The sequence below is a fragment of the Thermobia domestica genome, chromosome 11 (genome assembly GCF_964235325.1).
Source record: "Thermobia domestica chromosome 11, izTheDome1.hap1.1, whole genome shotgun sequence".
NCBI classification, from domain to species: domain Eukaryota; kingdom Metazoa; phylum Arthropoda; class Insecta; order Zygentoma; family Lepismatidae; genus Thermobia; species Thermobia domestica.
In genome coordinates, this window is record NC_137464.1 from 236,439,359 (window position 1) to 236,467,162 (window position 27,804).

The 27,804-nt window shown below is 36.6% G+C and overlaps 1 protein-coding gene across 3 annotated transcripts in view; it reads right to left on the reverse strand.

Moving 5' to 3' along the window:
* Positions 1–27,804, reverse strand: part of Npl4 (nuclear protein localization 4) — a 267,388-nt gene that overhangs the window by 168,953 nt on the left and 70,631 nt on the right. For all 3 annotated transcript variants that reach the window (XM_081731827.1, XM_081731829.1, XM_081731828.1), the window contains exons 3-5: positions 17,139–17,509; positions 10,088–10,225; positions 249–372 (exon numbers count right to left, since the gene is read on the reverse strand). In XM_081731827.1, coding sequence (XP_081587953.1) covers positions 249–372; positions 10,088–10,225; positions 17,139–17,509 — 633 coding nt within the window. The remainder of the gene's footprint in view (positions 1–248; positions 373–10,087; positions 10,226–17,138; positions 17,510–27,804) is intronic.

The following is a 27,804-nucleotide window of genomic DNA, read 5'->3' on the forward strand; positions in this document are numbered from 1 at the left end:
AGTTTCGATCGTACGCAGTTTCGACGCTACGCAGTTTCGATGCTACGCAGTGTCGATCCTACGCATGTAACCCTTAGCGAAGATATTTTGTACCGTGTTAAATCAATCATGTGAACCACCTGAAAACAAGACTCACCATGGCAATTGGCACTGTTCCGCCAGACATGCATTCCTAAGTTTATGTAAAGATTTAATTTATTCATTAACAAAGCAAACAGAATAAAATTACAAACATCAAAAAAGATTACCTGACGATTTAGTGTGATAGCATTCGGTTGGCATTTAGAACATATTCCTCGAGGCCACGGTGGATGATCCTTGCATCCAGGTTTGATGCGACAACTTATATCCTCCAAGGCAATAAATTTACCCCTACAAAATAGAAAATAACAACACGTTAGAAAAGAAAAAAAAAAAAAAAAAACAAGAAGTAAATTTGTTTAATTACCACAGAATTCCAGATACAGCCAAAAGCCAGTAGTAATTCAAGAATGACATTAATAGCTTATAGTCTTTTAATTTAACATCCCACGATTATGCCCTTTAGGCTAAAGGAGACGGATGGTTAAGGCAAGGGAATGATTATGGAATAATAAATGGAATGACGATGTGGGACGAAACGGGAGTACTCCGAGAAAACCCACGGACACAATGTTGTCCACCACAAACTTACTCGGCCGGGGATTGTACAGTTCGCAGCAAAAAAACTGCAACATGAGCATGTAACTTTATTGTGAAACGACGAAGTCTTTTGCTCCAAAATAAGTGTGCAGGGGAGGACGCTGAGATTTCTCCTGGCGTGATTCGTGCCACTTAGACGTTATGTTGATTCCCTGCGCTGTTAAGCGTAGTTTCACAGTAAACTTACATGTTCATGTTGCAGGTTTTTTGCTGCGGACTGTACCAGGTGCAACACGCTCTTCCATTTACCACTGAACTACCATAACCCCAATTTTCTAACGAAACAGCGAATAATTAACAGGAGTAATCTACCTAAATAAGACAAATATTGGAAACTGAATTAAGACAATAATTTTCCATGTGCATGAACAAATGTTCGTCATCAGAATGGTTTCTTTCGTGTTGAACTTTTGTCGATCTAATTGTCTATACCAAAATGTGGCATTAATAACAAAAATAAATATTACTAATAGCAATAATAATAGTAGGAGGCAACTGGAGAAAAGTTTTGCATTAAAGTAGCGTCGTAATGCTATTATGCAGCTTGGAAACTAAATAGTTCATTATACATGAGTAAGAGTCATCGCATAACTTCGAAAGTCTAGGATAAGGGAGGCCAAACTTTTCAAGTTTGAGGGCTACTTTCTACTTCATAATTCTTTAGCGGTCTACTTACAGAGGGAATAATAAAACAATAAAAACGATCGACATAGACAGTATGACATAGATAAAGTTCTGCACAGATATTCAATATCGTATCCTTATCCACAGCATCTCTATCTGCACCCGCACCCGTAACATTTCTATCTACATTCACAAATACACATAATTTGTTTGTTCTACGACAATCATGATTTCCAAAATAGTTTCTAACGTAACAATTATAAATAACTTCCAAGGATATCCAATAAAGAACATTAACTTTTGAAATGGTCGCCATTTCTGTTCTACTAAGTTGGCAGTACAGAACGTTACACGATTTTCATCTGTTGTCTTTGTGACTAGTAGTCACGGAGCGCTGAATAATGTATAGTTGCATCTGTTTTCCGTATGGATAGGAATGGAACGCTTCACGACGGAACAGCGAATTGTTCGAGTGAAAACTTATTACAAATGTAGTGAACGTTCCAAATATGCTCGCGCAATTTGTAAATTTCCAGAAAATTTTAAATTGTAAGCACAACTGTAAAATGAAACATTTTATTTCTTAGAAGCAATAGTTTTTATTCGATTAGTAAACCAATTATAGGATATTATAGTTTTTAAATATTTTAGCATCTATTTTTTTTACCCAAAAGCTCTTGCTTGATTATTTGTCTGTTTTATTTTGCAATTTTTTTTTATCTCTCTGCGATTGCATTTTAATGCTTCATTTTATATTAATATTTTATAACAACAACAATAATGAAATTTAAACATGTTTCTAAGGAGCAAACACAATTTGAATAAATATTATGTTACAGGTGAATAGATCAACATTTAAAGTTTAAACATAAAATGTTTTGGGTTTTTATTTCGTAATTTACCAGTAATTCCGGACCATATATTTTGACATTAATTTCAGGTTCTAATAATAGCCATTAAAAACTTTAGGACACAATACTTTTATAAAATGCCATAAAGAATTTTTAAAATGCCATAAAGAATTTTTTTTTTTTTTTTGCTAGCGGGTGATTTAGAAAAATGCACTGAAAAGGAGATTGTGTAGGAGGAAGGGGGGGGATTAAAGAAATGTGACAAAGACTAAAAATATTAGGCGTGAGAGATTTACACTTCTCTAATGAGTCACTCCATAACAAGTGATTCAACGAGGGTTGCTTGACCATTTTATAATTAAATGATTTTTTGTTTGTGGATTTCTACATGATTACAAAGTCCAAAAATAATAATTTCAATTATTTATCATTTTCCCAACTCTGATCGCAGCTATTTTTGATTAGCAATGCGTGCTGGTTCTTGCATCATAGAGGTTTGCGTTAACTTATATTACCTAGACCTTGTGAGCGATAGATTATGACAAAAACAATTTTATTCAAGAAAGAACAGCGTATCTAGTACATATTTAATGAAGTTTGTATACAAAATAGTCCAAATGTACCTAAACAGTTGACATCGAAATTGACAAATATGCAATGTAAGAAGACATATCATCCCAAGAAGAAATGTAATCTTAGACTAAATTGTCTCGGGAAGTGTAGCTACCTAAATGTACTATATGAAAAAAAAAGAACAGTTGCTTTTTTTTTTACAAGTTACAATGTTTCAGAAAAGGATTTTTAAAAAAAGAATCAAAATTTGGACACCCTGTGTCTTTGTTAGGACAAAGTTTAAAAATCAGAAATTTCGACAGATAACCCTCTATTGTATATTATACTGCTGTACACATATCATGTTTGAAATGTATTCATAAGCTATATATATATACAAAAAGAAAAAAGAAAAAAAATCTACGACATAAAGAATATATTATGCTTATTAATAGGAAATGATAACATGATATTAACATGACAACATGTCAGTTGACTAACATGTCATACAATATTTAAACGTACCTTTGTTAGATCAAGTAGCTGACAGGATGTAAATGTTGAACATGAATAACTGAGAAAAATTAGAAAATTGTTCATGGTACCCTTAGGTTCGAATTGAGCAAGTTCCACTGTGTAAATAACTTAGGTCTATTTTCTAACACACTTTGTATGAAGGATACAACTAATAAAAACATGTTTTGATTCGAACAAAGTTATTGCTGTACGATATGCAGCTTATTTGTTACTCCTGGATCTTGTTTGTAGTTCTACTGTGATTTGTATTCATAAGAAGTTTTGATATTTTTTCGCTTAATTTGGGAGTTCTAACCGTAGCTGTTGTAAGCTCTAAGGAACCTAGTTTCTTTAGAACATTTGTTTATGAGCACCCCAGTCTGATCTTTCTCATTTTTCGTAAAAGCAGTCTTTGGTCCTGCGGAATATAAAATATTACGTGCACATCTTTATATTTGTACTTATGTCATTTGCTTCTGCCAGCCGCAAATGACCATAATATACTCATGCGACACAATCTCCTCTGTGAAATGTGATTTGTACAGCTTTTGTAGTGGAATGAATTTCATATTCTGTACTTTTTGACGTAATGAAGCACTTAAGGATCCTCTCTAATGCAGCGACAAAATAGTGAAAACTCCTTGTGCCAGTAATTGTCACACGGTTTGCAAGTCGGTCAATGAATTCACTATTATGATGTTGAATATTTTTTTTATCTTTTAGATAAGTAAAGGCGATTTCTTTTAAATAGTCTTGACAAAATTCAAATATTAAATTTTATAACATATGCTAGGAAATAATTGCCATTTGTTCTCGTAGAGTGAACTAAAATGCTATCAACTGACTGATCTCGTGTTGTTGTCTAGTTTCAGTACATGTATTATATTCTCACTATGAGTTTGGCATTGCTTTCTGAAGTTGTATCTTTGTATAGTACATCAATCTGGTCAATATTGAATGACATTATTAACAGGCAAATACTAACAACGTCGATCCTACCAACTGTGCCACTGTTGAAATATGAAAGAAATCACTTAAAAACAAACAAACCACTTAGCTCAAAAGCCCATTCGAGGGCCTGAGCCGCTACAACGCCATCTGTCAGCGATTGGTTGAACTATGTCCAAGCACGTGGTCAGCGCGCTGCGTCACTCTGGCACTAACAAGGTATCGGAAGCTTTCAAGCCTTAGTGACCGTCACGTCTTTCATTCATGACTCCCTAGTTTGCCTCACGACGCTGGATGGACTTCGCAAATTGGGAAGCACTGGCCGGGAATCGAATCCGGCACCACGAGGACAGTGAGTCCAACGCTCTAACCACTCGACCACGATGTTTCTGTGGAAGAAATAACTTATACAACTAAAACTTGTATAACGCACTCTTAATAGGCATTTAGAAATAAATAAGACATTATTATTTTATTCACATCGGTCACAAGATCACAGTTGCAACATCGGAAAATTCTTCTTCTTGTTCACCTCAACCATAAGTTGGTGGGCAACATGGAAATTTTAAAACTTTTCTCTCCCTTGGGAGAGCTGTTTTATACTTTGATAAGGCCTCTTCTTCGTAAGTGCATCTAGATTTTCTATCCTTGGTCTTCCTCTTCCTGGTTTGCTTTCTGCCTTTCCCTCTATCAACACGATAATACAATCGGAGTGCCGAATAAGTTGGCCAAGCATGCTGTTTCTTCGTTTTCCTATTATCTTCATGATCTGCCGTCCTTCATTAGCTTCCTTTACTACACCTTCATTCCTTTTCGTTTCGGCCATGATATGCGCAGCATTCTGCGCCAACACCACATTTCAAATGGTTCCAGCTTCGATATTTCAGCTTTTCTCAATGTCCATATTTCTGATCCATAAAGCGCCACGCTCCATACCAGTGTCTTAATAAATCGTTTACGAACGTCCAGCGACACATTTCTTGATGTTAGCAGTCCTCTTTTCCTATTGAATGTTTGTTTAGCCTGCGCTATTCTGCAACTTACGTCTTTTTCACTTCTTCCATCCGAGGATATTTGACTTCCTAAATAGGGGAACGTCTTAACGTCTTCGATTTTCTCTCCATCTAGCCATACGTTTGCCTTTTCCTGTCCTGCTCTTGTACACTTTATCACTTTGGTTTTCTTCTTATTTATCTTCATTTTGCATGTTTTTTCCAGTTGGTCGTTCAAGTTTCAAAGTGCTTCCTGCAAGTCCTCTTCGTTCTCCGCTATCACTGCTATGTCATCAGAAAACCTTATTGTGCTGAAAACCTGGCCATTTTCCTTTACGCCTTTCTCGTTTTTTATCAAATAATTCTTTCATATTCTCTTCTATATAGACGTTAAACAGGAGAGATGAAAGTCCACATCCTTGCTTTATTCCTTTACTTATTCTTGCTGCCTTCTGATCTCTTCCTATAACAGCTGTCTGGTTCCTGTAAAGTTGATATATTATTTTTCTGTCTCTGTAATCCACCTTCAGATTCTTTAGCGCTCTAAACATGATATTCCAATCTATGTTGTCAAAAGCCTTTTTATTTATTTTTTAATAACATATCTATTTTCAACAGCAAACTCAAACTTAAATACGTTTTTGGAACATTAATTTATAAAGAAAGGAACTTGATTGTTTACTTTTGGGTTTTTATATAGTACATCTAGGTACTTACACACACCAAACAATTAAGTGTGAGATTACATCCTTCTTCGGGTGATATGCCTTCGAACATAGCATATTTGTCAATTTCGGTGTTAACTGATTTGGACTATTTTGCATACAAATTTCGTTAATATGTATTGGACGTAAGACTGTTCATTCCGGTCAGGATAATGTAAGATAACGCAAACCGCTACAAGCATAAGAATCAGTGCATGTTGTCAAACAAAAATGGCTACCATCAAAGTTGGGAAAATGATAAAAAATTACAATTATTATTTTTGGACTCGATAATCACGTACGAATCCACAAATAATAATAATAATAATAAAATAAATAAATAAATGGTTAAGCACTATATATACACTTGATATGGATGAGCTCTAATATCCATAAAATCTTTAGTTCTCAACCTTAGAAAAAGGACCTACTGCTTTTAGTTTTAACTCCATTTCTTTATTTTACCAACTTCAAGAAACTTCTTTGCAGGAATTTTTCTACATTTGTGTTAACAAGGGAATAACTTGAGCTTCCTCACCAAAAAAACGCTTTACTATCCTAGCGCATTTTATTAAGTTTTTTTTTTTTATTTTTTTATTTTTACGGTTATTACTGACATTTAATCCATTATTTCTTCTTCTTCTTTTTATTATTAATATTATTAATTACTAGCCAATTACAATGAAATTTAGAGCTATGTCGGCAGTGGTTCACTACCAGAACGGTCACCGAAACCAGAACGGGCTACGAAATCGAACTCAAAGAGGATTATAGAACTATTAGTCTCACATCGCGTGTAACGAAAGTTTTGCTTCGAATACTGAACAGAAGGTTGTATGGAAGAACAAATGAAAAAAAAAATTGAGGGGTTCAGGAAAGGTAAGGGCACAATAGATGTGGTTGGATAAGCATGTTTACGCACTTTTAACTGTAAAACCTCTAATTTATGAAATTGAATAAAAATAAAATCCAGGAACTTTCATGAACATATACAGCAAATATTCATCTTGAGAGTTTATAGCAATTACTTATCTCACTAAATCTAAAACCCTTCAACTCCTACTCCTTTCAGCGCTATTCAAAGATTTTTTTTAAACACAAAACACATCAAAATAGGAATTGGCACGATTATTATACTTGATAAACTGAGAAAATAACTGCCCTTATATCGTACCATTCTTCTATAGGTATCAATTCAATAATGTTATATATATATATATATATATATATATATATATATATATATATATATATATATATATATATATGTAACTTTAAGACTGAAAAATGCATAACTGGGCCGAGATACAAACCCGGGTCTCCGACTCATTGTGCCCGTGATCTGAGTGGCTGAGCACCAACTTCAAGCGTTATACGTATAATACATGACTGTTCAAAGAACGGATTGGGTATCGTAGTAGTTAATGCATCAGGATGGTAAGCCAGAAGCTCAGGTTAAAATCTCGGTCCAGTCGTGGAAGTTTCAATTTTTGTATATCACTTAGCAGAATTATTTGTTGGGTAACATGTCATGAACTATGTTTTATTTAATATTATTAATGAACTACGAGAAACGTGAGCTCTGTGTTTTTTTTTTTTATTGATTTTCGTACTTGAAGCGACCGAGAATCAGAGCAGTAGCGACTCTTGAAATAATTTCGTTGGAATAAAGATATTGGCACTGCATGGTTACTTCAATAGAATGGGAACAGCAGTCTTCGAAATATCGTCAATCTTCAATCAACATATGAGACATTCCAAAGTATATTATAAAGTAATTAATAGTTATAGTTAAAATCTATTCTTTGCGAGAACGATCTAATATTAGAGAAACGACTGAAATATTAACATGTAAAGGTCAAAAAGATTACGGGAACTTCTATTAGTATTATTAAGGAGTAAAGTATAGTATTTATTATTAAATTCCACGGCCAAAAAGTAATTACAATAAGTAATTCTTTATATAAAAAAACATATATCAGACTATGACTATGCACTTTCACTATGTATATAATAAGTTATTATAACTAATATAACTAAAATATCTATTTGTATTCCTTAATGCAAGATAAACTTTCCTACACTTCGGTTACATAAGATCTTCAGATGCTTATATTTTAATAGAATAAAATATTTTTATTGTCGTGAAGCCTATGATTAGGCAATGGATGACGTCAAAGGTTTATACGTGCGTACTTTAAAATATTACTCTAGCAACTTTAATACTTTACAATAGATACATACACTATGCGATCAAAAGTATCCCGACACCCCCCCCAAAACATACCTTTTTCATATTAGGTGCATTGTGCTGCCACCTACTGCCAGGTGCTCATTATCAGCCACCTCAGTAGTCATTAGACATCGTGAGAAAGAAGAATGGGGCGCTCCGCGGAACTCACGGACTTCGAACGTGGTCAGGTGATTGGGTGTCACTTGTGTCAGAAGTCTGTACGCGAGATTTCCACACTCCTAAACATCCCTAGGTCCACTGTGTCTGATGTGATAGTGAAGTGGAAACGTGAAGGGACACGTACAGCACAAAAGCGTACAGGCCGTCCTCGTCTGTTGACTGACAGAGACCGCCGACAGTTGAAGAGGGAGGTAAAGTGTAATAGGCAGACATCTATCCAAACCATCACACAGGAATTCCAAGCTGCATCAGGATCCACTCCAAGTACTATGACCGTTAGGCGTGAGGTGAGAAAACTTGGATTTCATAATCGAGCGGCTGCTCATAAGCCACATATCACGCAGGTAAATGCCAAACGACGCCTCGCTTGGTGTAAGAAGTGTAAACATTGGACGATTGAACAGTGGAGTGACGAATCACGTTACACAATGTGGCCATCCGATGGCAAGGTGTGGATATGGCGAATAGCCGGTGAACGTCATCTGTCAGCATATAGTGCCAACAGTAAAATCCGAAGGTGGTTGCGTTATGGTGTGGTCGTGTTTTTCTCTTGGAGGGGGCTTGCACCCCTTGTTGTTTTGCGTGGCACTCTCACAGCGCAGGCCTACATTTGATGTTTTAAGCACCTTCTTGCTTCCCACTGTTGAAGAGCGATTCGGAGATGGCGATTGCATCTTTCAACACGATCGACCACCTGTTCATACTGCACTGCCTGTGGCGAAGTGGTTACACGACCATAACATCCCTGTAATGGACTTTCCTGCACAGAGTCATGACTTGAATCCTATAGAACATTTTTGGGATGTTTTGGAATGACGACTTCGTGCCAGGCCTCACCGACCTACATCGATACCTCTCATGAGTTCAGCAGACCGTGAAGAATGGGCTGCCATTCCCCAAGAAACCTTCCAGCACCTGATTGAAAGTATGTCTGCGAGAGTGGAAGCTGTCATCAAGGCTAAGGGTGGGCCAACACCATACTGAATTCCAGCAGTACCGATGGAGGGCGCCACGAACTTGTAAGTCATTTTCAGCCAGGTGTCGGGATACTTTTGATCACATAGTGTATATATTACAATAAATTTCACATTCAAAGATGCCAGTGGACAAATAATTTTTGCACTTCAAAAAATTCATTAATATTATGAAAAGGAAAAGCCACTAAACCTCTATATACCTTACCTTTAAATTTCTCAATAGGCAAATAATGCATATAAGTTGGTAACATATTCATAAATTTTATACCAGCAATAATATAACTGTTTTTAACTTTAGATAATATACTATAAAGTGTATTGAGTAGTTTGCTCGGTCTTGCATTATATGTATGTATATCTTGTCTATATAATATAGCTGGAACATTCTGTTTTGTGTGAATCAATGCTAAATAAATGTAAAGATGAATTAGAGTCATTATCTTTAGTTGAACAAATAGTGGATTACAATGTTAACTGAAGGATAAACCACAAATTATTCTAACAGCATTATGTTGCAATAGTAACACATCATTTATGTAAACGCTGTTACCTGAAAATATTAACCATACGTAATTATACTTTGAAAAATGCAAACAATACCGTTCGTGAATAATTATTTGGCACTGTAGTTCTTAAAGATTACAACAAATATACTGTTCTTAATAATTTACGACACATGTATTGTATATGTGGTTCCCAGATCAACCTACTATCTAACACGATGTCCAGAAATTTTATATTGTCCACACTAATGTTAGGGAGAAAGTAAGATTTGAACTAAAACTGCTTAATTCTTCTGTTAGATAAACTAAGCCAAAATTTTACTTACCTGTCGACTCCAGCTGTAAGCTTCCTCAGATAAGCATGAAACGACATGTGCTTAATATTCTGCTCTTTAAGATACGCTTCATCATACGGTTCCAAAGGTGAGCAGTGTACGCAACATCCATTTGGACCATGGCGACACCTACAAAACGAAAATTATAAAATACAGAAAATCAACAAAATAATGTGTAGATTAAACAAGTAACAGTGTCATGTGTACATCAAATGAAGGAAGTTGGTTTGTACGGCCTGGTATTTTCTCAATTAACACTAAAAGAGAAGTAGCAGTAGATTTAGTAGCTAGATTAGATTGGAGCTGAAATACAGTCTTGGGACGCGTAATTAATTGCAATAATACCGCTCCTCGTTATCTTTATCGTTTTTACTCTATGGTGATCAACGTTGGGAGGTGAAATCGGAAGTGGTTGATGTCTGGCACTTCCGGTTAGAATAGAGGCTAAAGAAAGAATATGGTACCTGCCCTTAGAATGCTAAATCGATTCCTAAAAACCGCTTCTTGCTATCTCTCATCGTTTGGCTCTATATATCACCGAACACACACACACTCTCTCTCACTATATATATTACAGCGATATAGGATATATATGCAGAGGTTGTTCAATCTACATTTGGCCAATTTCGACTTACCTAAAAATTTAGAAGAATCCATGGCGCCAGGTCCGTAAGTGCTCGATGTGTTTCCCTTGGTTCCTAACAATAGCCCGACAGCGTAATTTCCACTGTAATAGGCTTCTCTGAAGCCCTGGGAGGGGAATCTTGTCCCATTCCCTTTGCACAGCTTTCCGAAGTTCTTCCACAGTTGTCACATGCCGTTTTCCCAAAGCCTGCTTCAGCAATCCAAATCCACAATAGTCCATAGGACTTGCATCTGGAGATGTAACAGGTACCTCATTGAAAGATATCACCTGTATACCACTTGCCTCCTCCATCTCCCTGTAGAATGCGAGGGACGATCGTGAGGTATGTGATGATGCCTTGTCCATGTGAATGCGCACCAAATTGGCGTCATTTCCGTACATTGTTGGAATCTCATGCTCGTAGATCGGCCGCATGATCTGCTCCGGAAATACTGCGATTTATTTTGCAGTTCTTCGCCACTCTACGAATCTTCAGTTTACCTCGATAACAGTAGCCAGTAACGACCATGAAACCTTTCGGGAAGACTTCTTTACAGACACCGACCCACCTTCTGAAGTTCTTGGCGCCTTTCTCCCGGTACATGATGGCTCTTGGTTTGCCGCAGTCGGAAAGGTAAACCCATGCTTCATCGAGCGTTACGACGTACATCCACCTTTGTTTTGCTAGCTTTGCTTTGTTCGTACAGCTTCCGGGCGTTACACTTTCGTTCCTTTTGGTGGGCATCCGTGAAAAGATGGCCGCGAGCTTTCATGCCTTTTTCCAGCTTGAGTTGATGGTGTAACGTCCGGCTCACAGTCCCCAAAGACACGTTAAGACGATTAGCCATACATCTTTGTGTTGGTGGATTTTCTTGCATTGCCATTTTGCGGAGGCATGGTGGAGGTGGCCTTAGTGCATTCCCGTTTCCTACGCAACATCGTTGGTGATCCAAATGGTGGAGCTTCGTTGCCCTTGTACTTTTTAATAACATTTTTTTATTCCACTTAAACTGATGTAGCAAAAATTCTTCTTGCACTGTTTTCTAATGACAGAAACACTAAAGTGGGCGTCACACACAATATAGCCTTCCCAAAACCGGCTTAGTTTGGGCGGCATTTTGGTCACAGAGCGGAAATCCACACACTTAGAAACAAATTTAACATAACACTCACAACAATGGTCCTGTTTTGTGCGTTATTGTCGTCCGCGCGGAAAAACAACTCCGTTTCTAGGAACCCACTGCACAACACTGCAGGACGCCACGAGCCATCCATTCTGCCCGGGAGGGGAAAGGAACGAAATCGGCCAAACATAGGCTGAACAACCTCTGTATATATATATATATATATATATATATATACATACATACATACATACAGAGGTTGTTCAGCCTATGTATATATATGGATTCTCAAATGCTTCCTTTCGGAGTTATAGGCTCCCGAAAACATGAAAAAATGAACTTTAACCCTTTAGCGCGCAGCTTTGCATATATGCAAAGTTTACTTTGAAATTGTATTGTAGCATGCACTTTCTAGTCCGGACATAGAAAAGGAGCTTTGTGTATCAGCTAAGATCCCCTTTCACTAATAAAGTTCTGAATTTCCCGCTAGATGCCATAGGAAGCCAGTGTTGCACTCTTTGTCTTACTTGCTGCACACGGAGCTGTCATCTTGTCATCTTTGAGCTTTCTTTGCTCGTTTAGGTTTACAGGTTTAGAACTTTTTTTTGTGTGTGTGTAGAGTGTGTGTGTGTGTGTGTTAGAAGTGTAATGAGTGCAAAAGTGCAAGTACGCTGACAATTCGTCGAGTTTTATTGTTTTTTTCTGTTTCTAGTGGACTTTGCAGATGTCAACGCGCAACTTTGCATAGACCCTTTATGCAAACACGATAAAATGTCCCATATACCCCATAATATTTGCATTATTTAAAAAAAATCCCGTGTTTCCTACACCGAAACCACTCTAAATTTAAAAAAAAAAAATAAAAAAAAAAAAAAAAAAAAACAGTCTGATTGGAATGGCGCATTAAAAGGTTAAAGGTACACAGCTCCAAAACTATGGGACATACAGTAGTCGGGTCTAGACTTCACTTAGGAACTAAATGTGCCCTATCCAAATATCCAAGTTTCAGAACCCTGCGTTATTTCCGCGATAATTTTTATAGAGGTAGTTGGTGAGTACTTCAAATTATATGCCTGTAGCCAAACTTCCTCTATAAAAATTGTTGCGATAGTACTTCAGGATTCTGAAACGTGTATTTATGGATAACACACATACTAGATCCTCAGTAAAGTCTTGACCCGACAACAATAGGTCTCAGTTTTGGAGCTATGGATCTGTAAAGTTCATTTTTTCATGTTTTCGGCAGCCTATAACTCCGAAAGGAAGCATTTGAGAACCCAGGTTGGTCTATACTCTTTGTCTTATCTTGGTGTTAGGAATCACCTCCCAAATGTTATCGGTGTTGTTTTGAAACATCGAATACGTTTCATTTTGGACCGTATAAAGGCGCCAAAACTGTCACCAACCAACTTAAGGACCCAAAACCTAGGAATTCCTAATATCGGTCATTTTCATGTATTTTTACATGTCAACATCCCCCCATAGGAGTACTAATGGGGGCTGAATTTGAATTTAAACGGCATCAGAAGTGCTACTGTTCTTCTTAGCAACCCCGAAAACTATGGATTCGACACTTATATCGATCATTTTTATATATCTTCTTCCTTCCCTAAGTTGCACCGTCAAAGTGAAATGATAAAAAGTAGCCTAGTCCCGAACATCATCTACGTTGAATAATTCATCGAGATTGGTCGGTTGGTTCAAGAGTTATTAAATCACAAACACAGTCACTTTCATTTTTTATATATACAGATTAATATATATATCTTAATGAGTGTATTTTGTTCTTATTAAGTACACTAATTGCCACAATCACACGAGCTTCCTACTTCGGGGTACACACCTCTCTCACTTCCTGGTCGGATTATTCTCTTTACTTTCAATATATCAAACTGAAATATATCATTACCAATTCAGCTAACTTTTTATTTATTTATTTATTTATTTATTTATTTAAACGCCGCTAGAAGATTTTGCATTAAGACATATTTTGTGTAGCTCAATAAGACATACGGATTGCTATGTCTTATCTTTTGATATTTTTTTCGTTAAACACCAATATTGCAGTAGAATTACACATTTTGAAATAAATAGCTTTAGCACGATTATATAGTTGAAAATCCGAACTAATTGGGACCACAGATAGTTCGAATTTTCAAATTGTTCGGATTTTCGAAAATGACCAAGAAAATTCTATTCAGGCTTAAATACTGTACGGTATGCTCTTTTATCGGTATGCTCTTTTTAAATATGCCGATTATACAGTACATACAGTAATTACAATACCGTACATAAGACTACTTACAGTTAATGTTTCTGAAGAACCTGCTCGCACACTAAATTACACTGTTCTTGTAACTCACACTTAAAACTTAACTTGTACAGGCGTAAGGAAAAATAAAAATAAAAATATGTGACAAACACTTACATATGAATGCGCTTTTGTAAAAACACTGACTTCAAACAACGCCGACGGACAACCCTATTATTTGTTTATCGCTAGCGCTAACACAAAATTTAAAAAGCTTCTGGGAACCGCGTTCGGATTTTTGAGGTTCGGATTATCGACGTCCTACTGTGTATATATATATATAAAAGAAAATTTGTTGGTTTTGCATGTATTATCCACGAAAATGTAAAGATGGTTACAGACTCAATTTTGTAAGGAAAACCACCATGCAGATGTAGCTGTCCAGATAAAAATTAACAAGGCAGAGATATGAATTCCATTTCCTTTATACGATATACATAGTGGGTTCAATAAGTTGCGGAAGTACCTCGAGGGGCTTCTGAGATACTCTATGGTTTTTGAACCTTCAGGACGTGTGTGTGACCTTAATTCCCTCTCAAGTCGAAACAACGGCTTCGTATGGGATTAAATTTGGTGAAGATGTATTTGTAAACAAGAATTGGTGGCTCCCTCCTATGCGAAAATCTGGTACGTGTGTATGTGAGCGAGAGACGTGCGCGCTCTTTTATATATTAGTAGAGATATAGATAATGATCATTTGTAAAAACTGACATATTAACCAGGAAACTACCTATAAACTTATTAAGAACGAAATTTTAGACTTTTTCTATTATTATTTTTCCAAACGTTTTTTTTTTTCATTGTCAAACTTTTTAATTTCATTGCATAAGCAATGACAACATTAATCTTAGTACGTTAGTTCGTGCACTGAGAATCCTTTAATAAATGAAAGGTTTAAGAAATTAGTTTCTTACTTGTGCAGAAAATTAGGTTAATTTAAGTACTGCACAAGAAGAAATTTAAATAAATAATAATATAAATTTATTCATTAATCAAGCTGTAACTATTTGCTAATGGACGCTTAGGATACATATTTGTAAATAATATATTACCAACCTTGTATCCAATCACAATGTGGATTAAGGTATTTTTTCTAGTGTTTTTAATGATTATCTTCATTCAAAGTGAGCGTAATACTCAGTTTAATATAAATCGCTACTTAAAAAATGTTTTTAGAAGATGTGTCAAGTGCTTAAAGAATTTCTGTTATTTCTTAATTTATTTTCTAAGTAATTATGCTGTCCTCTTCTGGAATAATCCTAAGATGAGATGATCCACATAGTTTTAACATAGCACTTCAACACGTTACTGAAGAAAATAGCTGAGATTACTGAAATAACTTAAGGAAGATGAATCTTTTAGTTGGCAGGAAGTGTCACGGAAGAATGCACATATAGTGTAGCTTAAGGTTAGTTATTCTATGGTTGTCATGTTAAACAACATGTTGTCAAGATAAACAAGATATGAAGGTATAACAATATATGTCGTAAGGACAAAGATTAGAATGAAGATACTAGCTGAACCTGCACTCCCTACGCAGCGCATCATTTATATGAGCACGAATCTCCTTGTCATTCCTCGCAACATCTGTACATATCCCTTTACAGACAAAAGTGAAAGACATCTTGATAAAAATCGGTAAGGGGTACTATAAACGGGAGATTTTTTTTCGATTATTTTTTCAATATCTCGTACCGTTTGCAAGACTGAGCCTGCTTCCAGTTGGCGTTTCTAATTCATATATGATCTGTGTTTCTTTCTTCTTGCATGCAGTATGTAATAAGCAAATACATTACATGCACAATTAATTATAATGTCAGTGATACATGGTGTTTATTGGGTAAAACACTCAAAACAATAGAGATTCATCTTAGAATGGAGAAATTGCAATACGTAGTTTTTCATTATCATTTGGCCATGAAACAAACGCCAAAAAGATATACAACCCCTGTGCACAACTATACTGTGTTGGAATGTATAACCCGTAGGATATGATGCTTCACTTTTTTTAAAAATTTCAACATTTCCAGTGTACCCCTAAAAATGTAATAAAGAAATAATGGCCGTTTTTTAAATATTCAATTAGAACTGGGCAATCTACACAAAATTTGGAATCGACCAACGAAAACGACAAGTTTCTAGGACTTGTGGTTTTCGAGATCTCATTGTCGAAAGGATTGGAGACAAACATATAAACTTTTCTTTGGAACCAAACATATAAACCTAGCATTTTAATATACAGATAAGTATATGAATTGGAAAGATTAAAAAGGCGTATATTGTTAGAAAGACTGGAGAACAAGGGTACGATTAAATGAAAGAATAAAGAGTTCATGTTGATATAAGAGTGCAAACATAAGTTTAATTTATGGAGCAATACGATTACGGATAGTTTGAGATAAGTAGAACTGAAAGGTAACTAACACTAGCTAAAAGTCTCCTTATTAGAAAAGTAACAACCTTTTGCATTTATTTAATGAAGTAGTACTTTTTACGGCTGTACGGTTAGTAGTGTTTCATGTTACAGCTATTTTACACAGAAAATACTGAATTTTAAAGGTAGAATGAAAGTTATGCAGAATCTGTATATCTTTAGATGTGCAATAATGAAATGAAATGAAATCGTTGAGTTTTACGTCCCATGGTTATGCCGGTTAGGCTAAAGGAGACGGTGATGATGAGTAATGAATGAAAATGGTGGAATGAAGATAGTGGGAGGAAACGGGAGAACCCCGAGAAAACCCACGACCACGGTGTTTGTCCACCACAAAGTTCACTTGGCGGGGAGATGTGCAATAATGTCAAATAATGGGTTCAGGGTTAATATGATTCTACTTCTGTCAGCCGTGCGGTGGCAAAATCTTCCAATTAAGAGACCACATTTCTTTGGAAGAAACACTCACGTGTTGGAACTGATCCAATTTGATGATTAACCAAAAACACTAACACTTTAGAGAAGAACAACAAAAAACGACTACTTACAGCTTATCATCTCGCTTTCTCTGAATCTTCCCATCTAGCTTCAGGAGCTGGAGATCCACTTCGTCTTCCTGCATCTGCTGCTTGTTGACTAAATTCGCAGAGCTACTCGACGAGTGGGGATTTGTGAGCGAAAAAGCATCCACATCTCCAGGGGTTCCATCTCCTGAGGGGCTGGAATTCACAGACGTACTAGAACAAGGGTCTTGGTTCCAGACTAGTGTCCCATTCAGTGGAGCCATGAAGATCATATCTCCATGTTTAAGGCCATAGCTTCGTATGGTCTTGCTTCGTGATGATATAATCTCGTCCTTTCTGTTTCTCTGACGATATAATGCAAAACTAAAGCCACTCAAATTAAAGGCATCGTGGACCTAAAAAGCAAAGAAAGAAAGAAAAATAATTATAACTTCCTACAAATCTAGCTTTCAAGAATATGATTCGATTTTGGACAAGTAGACAAGACAAACTGTTGAACATTCGCTCTTCTAAGTTTTCGTTCCACTTTTCTGTACTCTAGGGATTCAGAGGTAGAGTGAGCTAGCTTATCTCTAATACGAAGGTTTATTTTTGATCACACGCTATAGGACTTACTTTAAGTAGAAATACAAACCATTAAACAAAGCAACGTTTATTTAAAAATAATAAATGTGTAACAGTTTCGCCAACTAACTGAACATATTGGCTTCATCAGACACTGTAACATTGTAACTTGTTTGTTACTGTAGCAGTTTCGCCAGCCGCTGTAACAGTTTCGCCAACTAACTAAACATATTGGCTTTATCAGACACTGTAACATTGTAACTTGTTTGTTACTGTAGCAGTTTCGCCAGCCGCTGTAACAGTTTCGCCAACTAACTGAACATATTGGCTTTATCAGACACTGTAACATTGTAACTTGTTTGTTACTGTAGCAGTTTCGCCAGCCGCTGTAACAGTTTCGCCAACTAACTAAACATATTGGCTTTATCAGACACTGTAACATTGTAACTTGTTTGTTACTGTAGCAGTTTCGCCAGCCGCTGTCACAGTTTCGCCAACTAACTAAACATATTGGCTTCATCAGACACTGTAACATTGTAACTTGTTTGTTACTGTAGCAGTTTCGCCAGCCGCTGTCACAGTTTCGCCAACTAACTAAACATATTGGCTTCATCAGACACTGTAACATTGTAACTTGTTTGTTACTGTAGCAGTTTCGCCAGCCGCTGTAACAATTTCGCCAACTAACTAAACATATTGGCTTCATCAGACACTGTAACATTGTAACTTGTTTGTTACTGTAACAGTTTCGCCAGCCGCTGTCACAGTTTCGCCAACTAACTAAACATATTGGCTTCATCAGACACTGTAACATTGTAACTTGTTTGTTACTGTAGCAGTTTCGCCAGCCGCTGTAACAGTTTCGCCAACTAACTAAACATATTGGCTTCATCAGACACTGTAAAATTGTAACTGGTTTGTTACTGTAGCAGTTTCGCCAGCCGCTGTAACAGTTTCGCCAACTAACTAAACATATTGGCTTTATCAGACACTGTAACATTGTAACTTGTTTGTTACTATAGCAGTTTCGCCAGCCGCTGTAACAGTTTCGCCAACTAACTGTACATATTGGCTTTATCAGACATTGTAAACCGGCATGAAGCTAATATGTTCAGTTAGTTGCCGAAATTGTTACATATTTATTATTTTTAAATAAACGTTGCTTCGTTCAGTGATTTGTATTTCTAGTTTTAAGTTATTTAAGATAGCAAAGCTCATTACAGGTTTCGTGAAGCTGTGAAAATGGAAATTACACCAATTGTTCTATGAACATACATTCTACTCTAAATATAGCTAAATGGGTAGCTATCTAGTTGCAAAATTTTATACAAGTTTCTTAGTGTTTTCGTACGTAGTTCACCAGTACTAAGGAGCGACCATACGTAAAGTGTGAAAAGAATCTGCATCAGAAAATCATTCATTAATCATTCATGAATTTTCTGTAGTTCATTCATCTTCAAGGATGCGGTCTGGATCATTGCCTGGGAAACACTAACGTATGGGCAAATAATTTATGTTACTTTCACAAGTGGAAGTAGCAATACCACAAAAATATAGAAGGTTTCGTTAAAACATAGGAAACATAGGAGTTTATAGGAAGAGACGCAAATATATAGGAAATATAGGAGCATTGGAAAGCCTGTTATTCGTTGTTCGCTGGCAATTTTTTCCAAGTAATTTAAATGCGCTGATGAACTGGGAACATAAAGGAAAAAACATTATACGGTGGGGGAATATTTCACTTGCTTGAAGAGTTAGTAATATTTCAAATATGTGAAAAAGAAGAAGAAAAAATCTTGCCATCTTATAACGTATTTTTTTCAGAGGCACGTTTACACAATTTTTAAAGCAACGATTAAATTTACTTATTTTTCCCAAGCAAATGGAATCTACGGATATGAAGGAACCTACCTACATGTTTCCAGTTGAGCAGTACATTAGGTGACAAAAATTTGCCAGCAAGCAACGACACAGTAAAGAAAAGTTTTCTTCCCGGGTACACAGTAAGATATTTTTAAGTATTCAATATATATTTTATAGTTATTGCTAACAAACTACATCATACGCGTTTGTATAAACAATGTTGTATCCATGGTTTGTAATATAACGCATGACACTTTTTTTAATACTGAGAAATCATACCTTTCAACGTGCCTGCTTAATTTTTGGTACATTTTGATCCGGTATCTTCACTCTATCTCATTGTAAAATAGGCTTGGAATTTAAGTTGGAACAGGCAAGCCAAATGGTTTCTATATGAATACAGAATATTTTAAACTTATACAGACATATGAAGAGCTTCGTTCCAGATTTCCATTGTCCAGACGAAAGTAGCACATCGAGCTACAGAAAATTAAGCTGACAAATGAAAAAAGAGGCACTTAAAAGGTGCAGTTACTTAGTATTAAGTCTATGCTGCAATGAGTACTGAAGAAGTGAAATGATTTGTCAAATAATCCATACGTAATATGCGCAAAAGTAATTACGAGGAATTATCAAAAATTTCATGTAATTACTTAGAAGGTAACGAACTCTCCCGGATATGCATTTTATAGTTAGGTCTTTGAATGTTAAACATAAAAAACTCGTTAGAACAACTCTTTCTCTCTTTTTCTTGCTGGAAAATCACTGAAGATGCGATGATTGACAAACTTGAGGCACGGAGCGTCGTTAATTCCTTCATCTTCAGGAAAAATCAGCAAAGCAGTTCCAAGAAGAGATGAAAGTCCATCCTATGAGATGGTATCCAAATGGAAACGGTAATTCCAAACTGGACACATGACCACTGTGGACGCCTCTACATTTGGAATATCATTCATTGATAATGGCGCCTTGACGGAGAAAGTTGAGTTGATTTTGAGTTTAACGTCCCTTTTAGCAGCGAGGCTATATGAGGCGGGACCTACTGATTAACGTGGAATCCGAATCATATGAGCTCCCGCCGGGAATCGAACCCTGGACTCCAACGTCAAAGGCGCGTACGCTAACCACAGGAGAAAGTTGAGATCATAACGGAAGACAAGAGGGTAACCATTGAAAGTTTTATGTAAGAAATAGGTATGAGTTGTGGGTCTACCTGTAATATCATTCGCAACCAGCTACATCTTCAGAAAGTGTCCGTATTGTGATGTCGCGACTGATCACACCTTTCCAGAAGAGAAATCGCGAGGACGTTGCAAGAAAAATATTGCATCGCTGTGAGGTGGATGAAGAGGACTTTTTCGGCAGACTAGTGACACTGGATGAAAGTTGGGTTTATCTTTATGTCCCAGGAACAAAGGAAACGAGCAAACAATAGAAACACCTCTCCTCACCCAAACCCAAGAAGGCATGTGTGCAGAAGTGCTGCCAAAGGGATACTTTCCGTTTTCTGGGACCGTGAGGGGCAAACTAATACTGTACTCCGCGTCACTCGAGTTGGCGTATGGCATTAGCCAATAAGCTTACAGTGTGCGCTGTTACTAAAAGTTCAGGGAGGAATCTAATTATTCATAATTGATTTTGTTCGTATTTGTAGACAATTATGAATGATTAGATTCGTAACTGAAGGTTTGGTAACACCGCATTCCGAGCGTATTGACTGACGTCATACGCCAATTCGGCTGACGTGAAGTATAGTTATCGGCTGACGAGTTACCTATTATTCCCATCTCCTGACTAAGTTACGAGAGGAACTGAGGAAGAAGCGCCATGGATTGTAACAAAAGATGTGCTGCTGTTGGCACACAATGCACTAGCTCATTCCGCCCATGCACCCAATGATGAAGGTAGTGGAATAAAAATATGAAATATTGCCCCACCCTCATACTCACCAGACCTAGCACCAAGGGACTTCTTTCGCTTCCCAGAAATGAAGCTTCCATTTAGAGGACGTCATTTTGAGAGTAGGAATGACGTCATTTCTGAGGTTGAAATGTGGTTTCAAAACAAAACTGCAGACTTTTATAACATGGGCTTACAAAAAATTAAGAACAGCTGGCAAAAATTTGTCACTAGGCACGGTGACTGCGTAGAGAAGGACAAATATTATAATTGTGTCAGAGTTCTCCAGAACGGAGTTTTTCTAGGTGATTGCACGAACTTTTGAAATCCCGTGGTACGTACGGACACTGACGACACCAACTTGAATATAAAGAGGAAATCTGTGTAACAGCTTACAGCTTTGCGTAGATACTGACACAAGTTAAACAGGGAGAAAATATACTACTTAAGCTCAACAAATTTCTGGGTCTTTGGATAAATCATAATTTCTCTTGGTAAACATATATACGTAGTAAATCATCGCTGAGCCAAGATGAAATAAAGTACATTAAAATTAATCATAATTATCTTATCTTAACATTTTATACGACTCGTAACCAGTGGTGCTATTCAGCCGGTTTGCACCGGTTAGGTAGCACCGGTTGTTAAAATATTTCGAGTTTGCAGAACCGTTTGTTATACCCAGACATAACAGTAAATTCTACCCAGTTATACACAGGAACAGTAAATTTTAGTTTAACTATCTTTGTTTTTAGAAATTCTTATTGCTACAAGGTTAAATATACGATCTCTTAGAACAAAGTATAAGCGTTTATTCCTTAATCTCAAATGCTCAGATATTAAGAATGATAACAATCACATGAGTGTAGTGATGAGGGTTATTTATATTTGAAACACATACACACCATTATCAGCAATAGTCGATCCATTGCTGGATTAAGGTCTTTCTAATACTTTTTGACAATCTTGGATTATTCGTTTCGAAGATATAAGCAGTGCTACCTAATTTCGTCACACCACTTTGTATTAGGATGCTGTATAGGTTCCTACTTATCCTTTGAAGTATCCAGTAAAAGATTTGCTTTTGTCTTCCTTGATTATATATATATATATATATATATATATATATATATATATATATATATATATATATATATATATATATATATATTAGGGCGGAGCGAAAAATCACCTTTTTATATATCGAAAACGCAATATTGCGGAAAAGTTGTCAATTGATGTTGATAAAATACTGTAAAAATTTCGTCGCTGACATCGAATATCTTCGGGTGGCGGCGAATCACCAAAAAAGATTTTGTGTCTTTATAGGGTATGCAAACCCGCCGTACACATCACTCTTTTGCGTTTCTACGGTAAATGAAAGAGTATAGCCTACATTTCTTAAGTTACGTAATATATAAAATTTAAGAAATGTCTTCTGCATGGTTTCGGCACATTTTGGATCACACACTAGCCAATTTGATCAAAATAACAATCTACTTAATACAAAATACATATTTTTTTCTGCATCTCTCTGCTTGTTTCAATGAAACGACCCAGGACCCAAGACGAAGACGTGGGTGCCGGTCAGGTCCCTCCTATGCCCACCCTACCATCCATACACGTATGTTCAAACTTAGATCTTTGGTTATTTGCAGAGCATAGTTTGCCTTTGTTTCTACTTTTGTGTTTACAAATCGGCATTTTTAGTTTAAGTCTGATAAAACCATCTCTGCTACAAACTGCTGCAGATGCTTCTGTTACAAGTTTCACGCAGCGTTCTGTACTCGTAATGTGACAGGAGTATTTTTAAGCTCTTTTTATGACTGGATGTTCACGGTTATTATTGTAGATTTCAAGTTCTTTGTTGGAAAACAAGACAACGCTGGAGGATGCCTCACTTCAACTGATTCCCAATTAAGAAGGTCTGTGTAATCGTTCGCATTGAAATTGAGCTTTGGTAGCATAAATTTTTTTACATGTGACTCATTGTATACTTTAGCTGGTCTTCTCCGTTTCGTCTACTGATACTACTGTCATAATCTCTACTCTTCTCATTCCTAGCTTTTCCCATTACGTTGACTATCTTTCTCCATGCCTCTTTTCTGACGTGAAGTCTTTCATCGTCAATCATAGAAAGCAATATATTCCCCGAGTGTGCGAAATAACAGTTATTTTGGATTACGTACTTCCTGAACCGATTGCCGCTCCTTTTGTGGTATGTACCTTGAAGAAGTTCTCATTAACCACACGTGTTTAGCTCCATCTTTACAAGTAGTGTATCTTTTTACTGAAAACCATCGACCTCCAGTCTCTTTCCTGCATAGAGTTTGATCTTTAAGACCATCAAAGTACAAGCCTCTACGATCCTTTCCTTTGGCCATTAGCACTTCCTTTTGTGCTATATTTTCCCTTTCTCGCCGGATTTTTGAGCAGTCTATCATCTAGCCAGCATTTTTTGGATCAATTATTCCAAAAGATTGCAATGTAGCTGTTGCTATCAAAGCAATTGCACGATCAGATGTTCGAAATCGGTCTGCCAGCATACCGAGAAGTCTAAGGACTTATCGTTGCTGCTTGCTTCTTTTTTCTCTAATATTCTGTTGTTTTCCAAAGTAATCATCAACACCTGACTCATCCCATCAGAAGATGATGTTTGGAGTTCATTAGAAGTACTCGTTTGTAATGTGTAAGAAGACTGTTGGCGAGTGGTCTCTCGTGATTTACTTTTAGTGCGTATGATTAGTTTTAGTTACCTCGTAGTCAACTCCCTCTATTCTGGCTACTAGTGTTGTTCTCTGTTCTTGCAGAAATGTCCACTCCTTCCTAGGTACTTTCTTTCTTAATTCACATGAACAAATGGAAAGTTCATGACATTTACAGGAACATATACCAAAAGACTTGTAAGACAAGACGTGTAATCTTGTTTAAATATATCAATTTTTCTGAAAACTAGCAGAAGCTTTCGTTTTCTTTTCAGATTTAACAAACTTAATATATACTTTCCGTGCAAGGCAAATAGAAACTGAACTACACGTTCTAACGACATAGTAGGGATGGAAGCTTTGCCCTAAACAGATTTCACACATTGAGCAACATCTCTCGCCAACTTTCTTACAGATCGATCATACCCTTTCTCACACTTTTCCAGCTCTACCAATTGAAAATAATGCTTCATTACATCTGATTTTGTGGGCAACTGCACATCTGAAAGTTCAGCTGAATATCCAAGCACGGGGGGAGTCGTTCTTATCTTGTTTCTTATCTTCGACATGGTTAGTTTCAATATTAACATAATATACAGATCTCACATTACATAAAGTTTAATTTACAGTACAAAAACAAACTGTTTATACACGTACCAACTACACACAACGAAGTAAACAATGAAACGCAATGTTAACGCCGCAAAATTACCTTGAAAAGATCGTCTTCCACCCTCGAACAAAGTTATCGAATACTAACGTTGTTTCTTTTTAATACTGCTACTATCAACTGGACTAGTTCAAATTGAATTTTTATGAAGGGGAGGAAGTTAAACTCTATAAAGCAGTACGAGAATTTTTACAAGGAAAAAGAGTGTTGAAAGAAAAACTATAATGAACAATGAACACATTTATCGGCATATTAATTTAATGCTAGAACCTTATATGAAACCACAAGTACAGTATATGATATACAATACTTTGTTTCGCTAAAATGGGTTATTTTATGGTTCCAAATCTGCCTAAATCATCTAGAAATTATTTCTTCAATTTTATAGACTGCTTATGTTAAGAAATATATGTAATAATTTTTCCATTTATCGTAGAAACACAAAAAAGTAATGTGTACGGCGGGTTCGCATACCCTATAAAGACAAAATCTTTTTTGGCGATTCGCCACCGGAAGATATTTGATTTCAGAAACGAAATTTTTACAATATTTTATCGATATCAATTGACAACTTTTCCGCACTATTGCGTCTTCGATATATAAAAAAGTGATTTTCCGCTCCGCCCTAAAATAAATATATACATATAGGGTGAACCTGAAAGATGTGCTCAAACTCCAGGAGGTGATTCGTGACATCAAAAGAATACAAAAAGTCCTCTTGCATGTTGTCGAATTCTGTGTCGTGTATGAGTGACAAGGATACCAACTTGGAATTGAAAATCAAATCTTGACAATTGGAACGGAACAGAAAGATGTGCATCAACTTATACATGTGTGTAGAGACGCGATACTAGGCCACAAGGTTGTACAAGTGTCAGTGACCGATTGCTGGTCGACCTTGGTGCGCATGAGCGACATGTTGTGGACCAGCGGTCGTGCTTTACAGTATTTATGTACGAGAAAACAATTCCAGAACAGAGATGTGTAAGTGGAGCAAAAGGGCCTGAGGGTAGCACTCAGGCCCGTGCTGGCCCACCGGAACACTGGGACATGTCCTGGTGCGCCCTGCACCCTTTGCAAAGGCGCCCTTGCGTAACCACATCAAAGATAAATGGTTTTATTTTTCTGTATGGCACAGTTCTGTACAATGAATACATACTGTTGATGAAGAGCCCGTGAAGGGTACAGTGCGCCCTTTACGTAAGGCGTCCTTGTCACGTGATTATTCCTGTGTGTTTTAGAGCAGTACTGGAATAATCAGTGCTTATTGTATTTCTAAAATGTAGCTATATTGATTTATTAGTATATATTTAGCTTCATGTTGTTTGACAAAAAAAAAAAAAAAAAAAAAAAAAAAAAGTTTCTTTAGTAAAGTTTTCACAGTTTAGCTATTTACGTTATTAAACAAACTTTGGGTTTTAATACACAAAATGGCGCCCGTATATATACAGGGTGTAACTTGATTAACATAAACTTCAGGAGGTGACTCCTGACACGGATGTAAAACAAAAAATAAACACCGACCTGGGTGTAAAAATGCCTCCTTTTGGCGCCTTGATCACACGAAAATTTGTCGACAAAAAGGAAGAACAGCCATAACTCAAGAATAAAACATCGGATCGAAGTCGGGTAAAAGAGAATGTCCATTATTTTTAGTCGTAGATCCCATTAGTGTACAGAGGCGACGCAAGGGTGCCTCCCAAAGAAACTGGAGTATTCCGTCGACTATTTTATTAAACTTTGAATAAGGGCAATAAACAACAATCAAGTACAAGATTTCAACAATCAAAAGTAGATCTAATAGTACATCGTTCAAATTAGAACACTTAGAATTCGAAAGAAAGATATATACACATGTGTGATTGATCTATTTCGTCTCAGCACAGAATAAACTCTCGGGAGAATAATATAAACGAAAAGAATTCTTTAACGTATCATAGTTATATCTTCTAGGCTATTGATAACGAATGATAAATGAACGGCTTTCTGTCCAAGTTACGAGTGTGTGAAAATGAAAAAAATAACTTTGATCCAAATTAGGTTTAAAAAGATCGTGCATAGGACAGTCAGGAGGCATGTAAAGAAACATAACATGTAGTATTCAAAAATGCAAAGATCATATGTGATCAAAGAGTGTACAAGGGATTTTCCACATACATATTGGGCGAAAGTAAGCTGCATTAAAGAACTGCCTCCTCATAGTACGTAACTCCGTGGAATATGATACTTCTGTGCACAGAAGCAACAAAAATTAATGAAATACGAGATGTTGTACAAGTTGCATAATGATACAAAGAAATGCGCTGGAACAGTATACTTAATTTATCGGTTAGGTAAACCTTCTTCCAGGGATACTTTCGAGGGGCTTTTACCCTCTCTTGGAGTTGGAAAACGCCCCTTAATCCTGATCTACGAAAAACTACATTCCTACTGTGAATATACCAAAATAGTGTCGTAGTGTAGCCCACTTATATTTTGATTTTGTCACTGGTGGAACAATTTTTTAGAAGAAAATTGTTTCTAGAAGAAAACGCATGCAACAAATGGGGGAAAATATTTTTTCGACGTTCTCTATGTACTTTGGAGGTGGATGAAATACCAACACGGAGGAAAGAGAATGTGGCACTTTCGCTTAGACGTAGCAGCACTTACGGAATTATCGTCCCTTGTATGCCACTTGCAAGTGGTTCGCGGAAGGCTGTATTGCAGTTTTGATGTGGATGGCATAAATTAGTGTGGCTGTGTTATAGTAGGCATCGGACGCAACTTGTGAGTGATATACAGTGTCCGATGCTCTGATGTTAAGTGTGGAATTGCTGTATAACAGGATAGGAAGTGTTGCGTACGACGATAGAGTGTAGTGTCCAGGTGTACGACGGTAGAGTGTAGTGAATACGTGTAAAACTGTAGACGTTGGTGTTTAAGTAAAATTAATTTTGTTAATCTGTATGTGCCTGCTCAATGGCAGATTACTCTGTCCACGAACTGG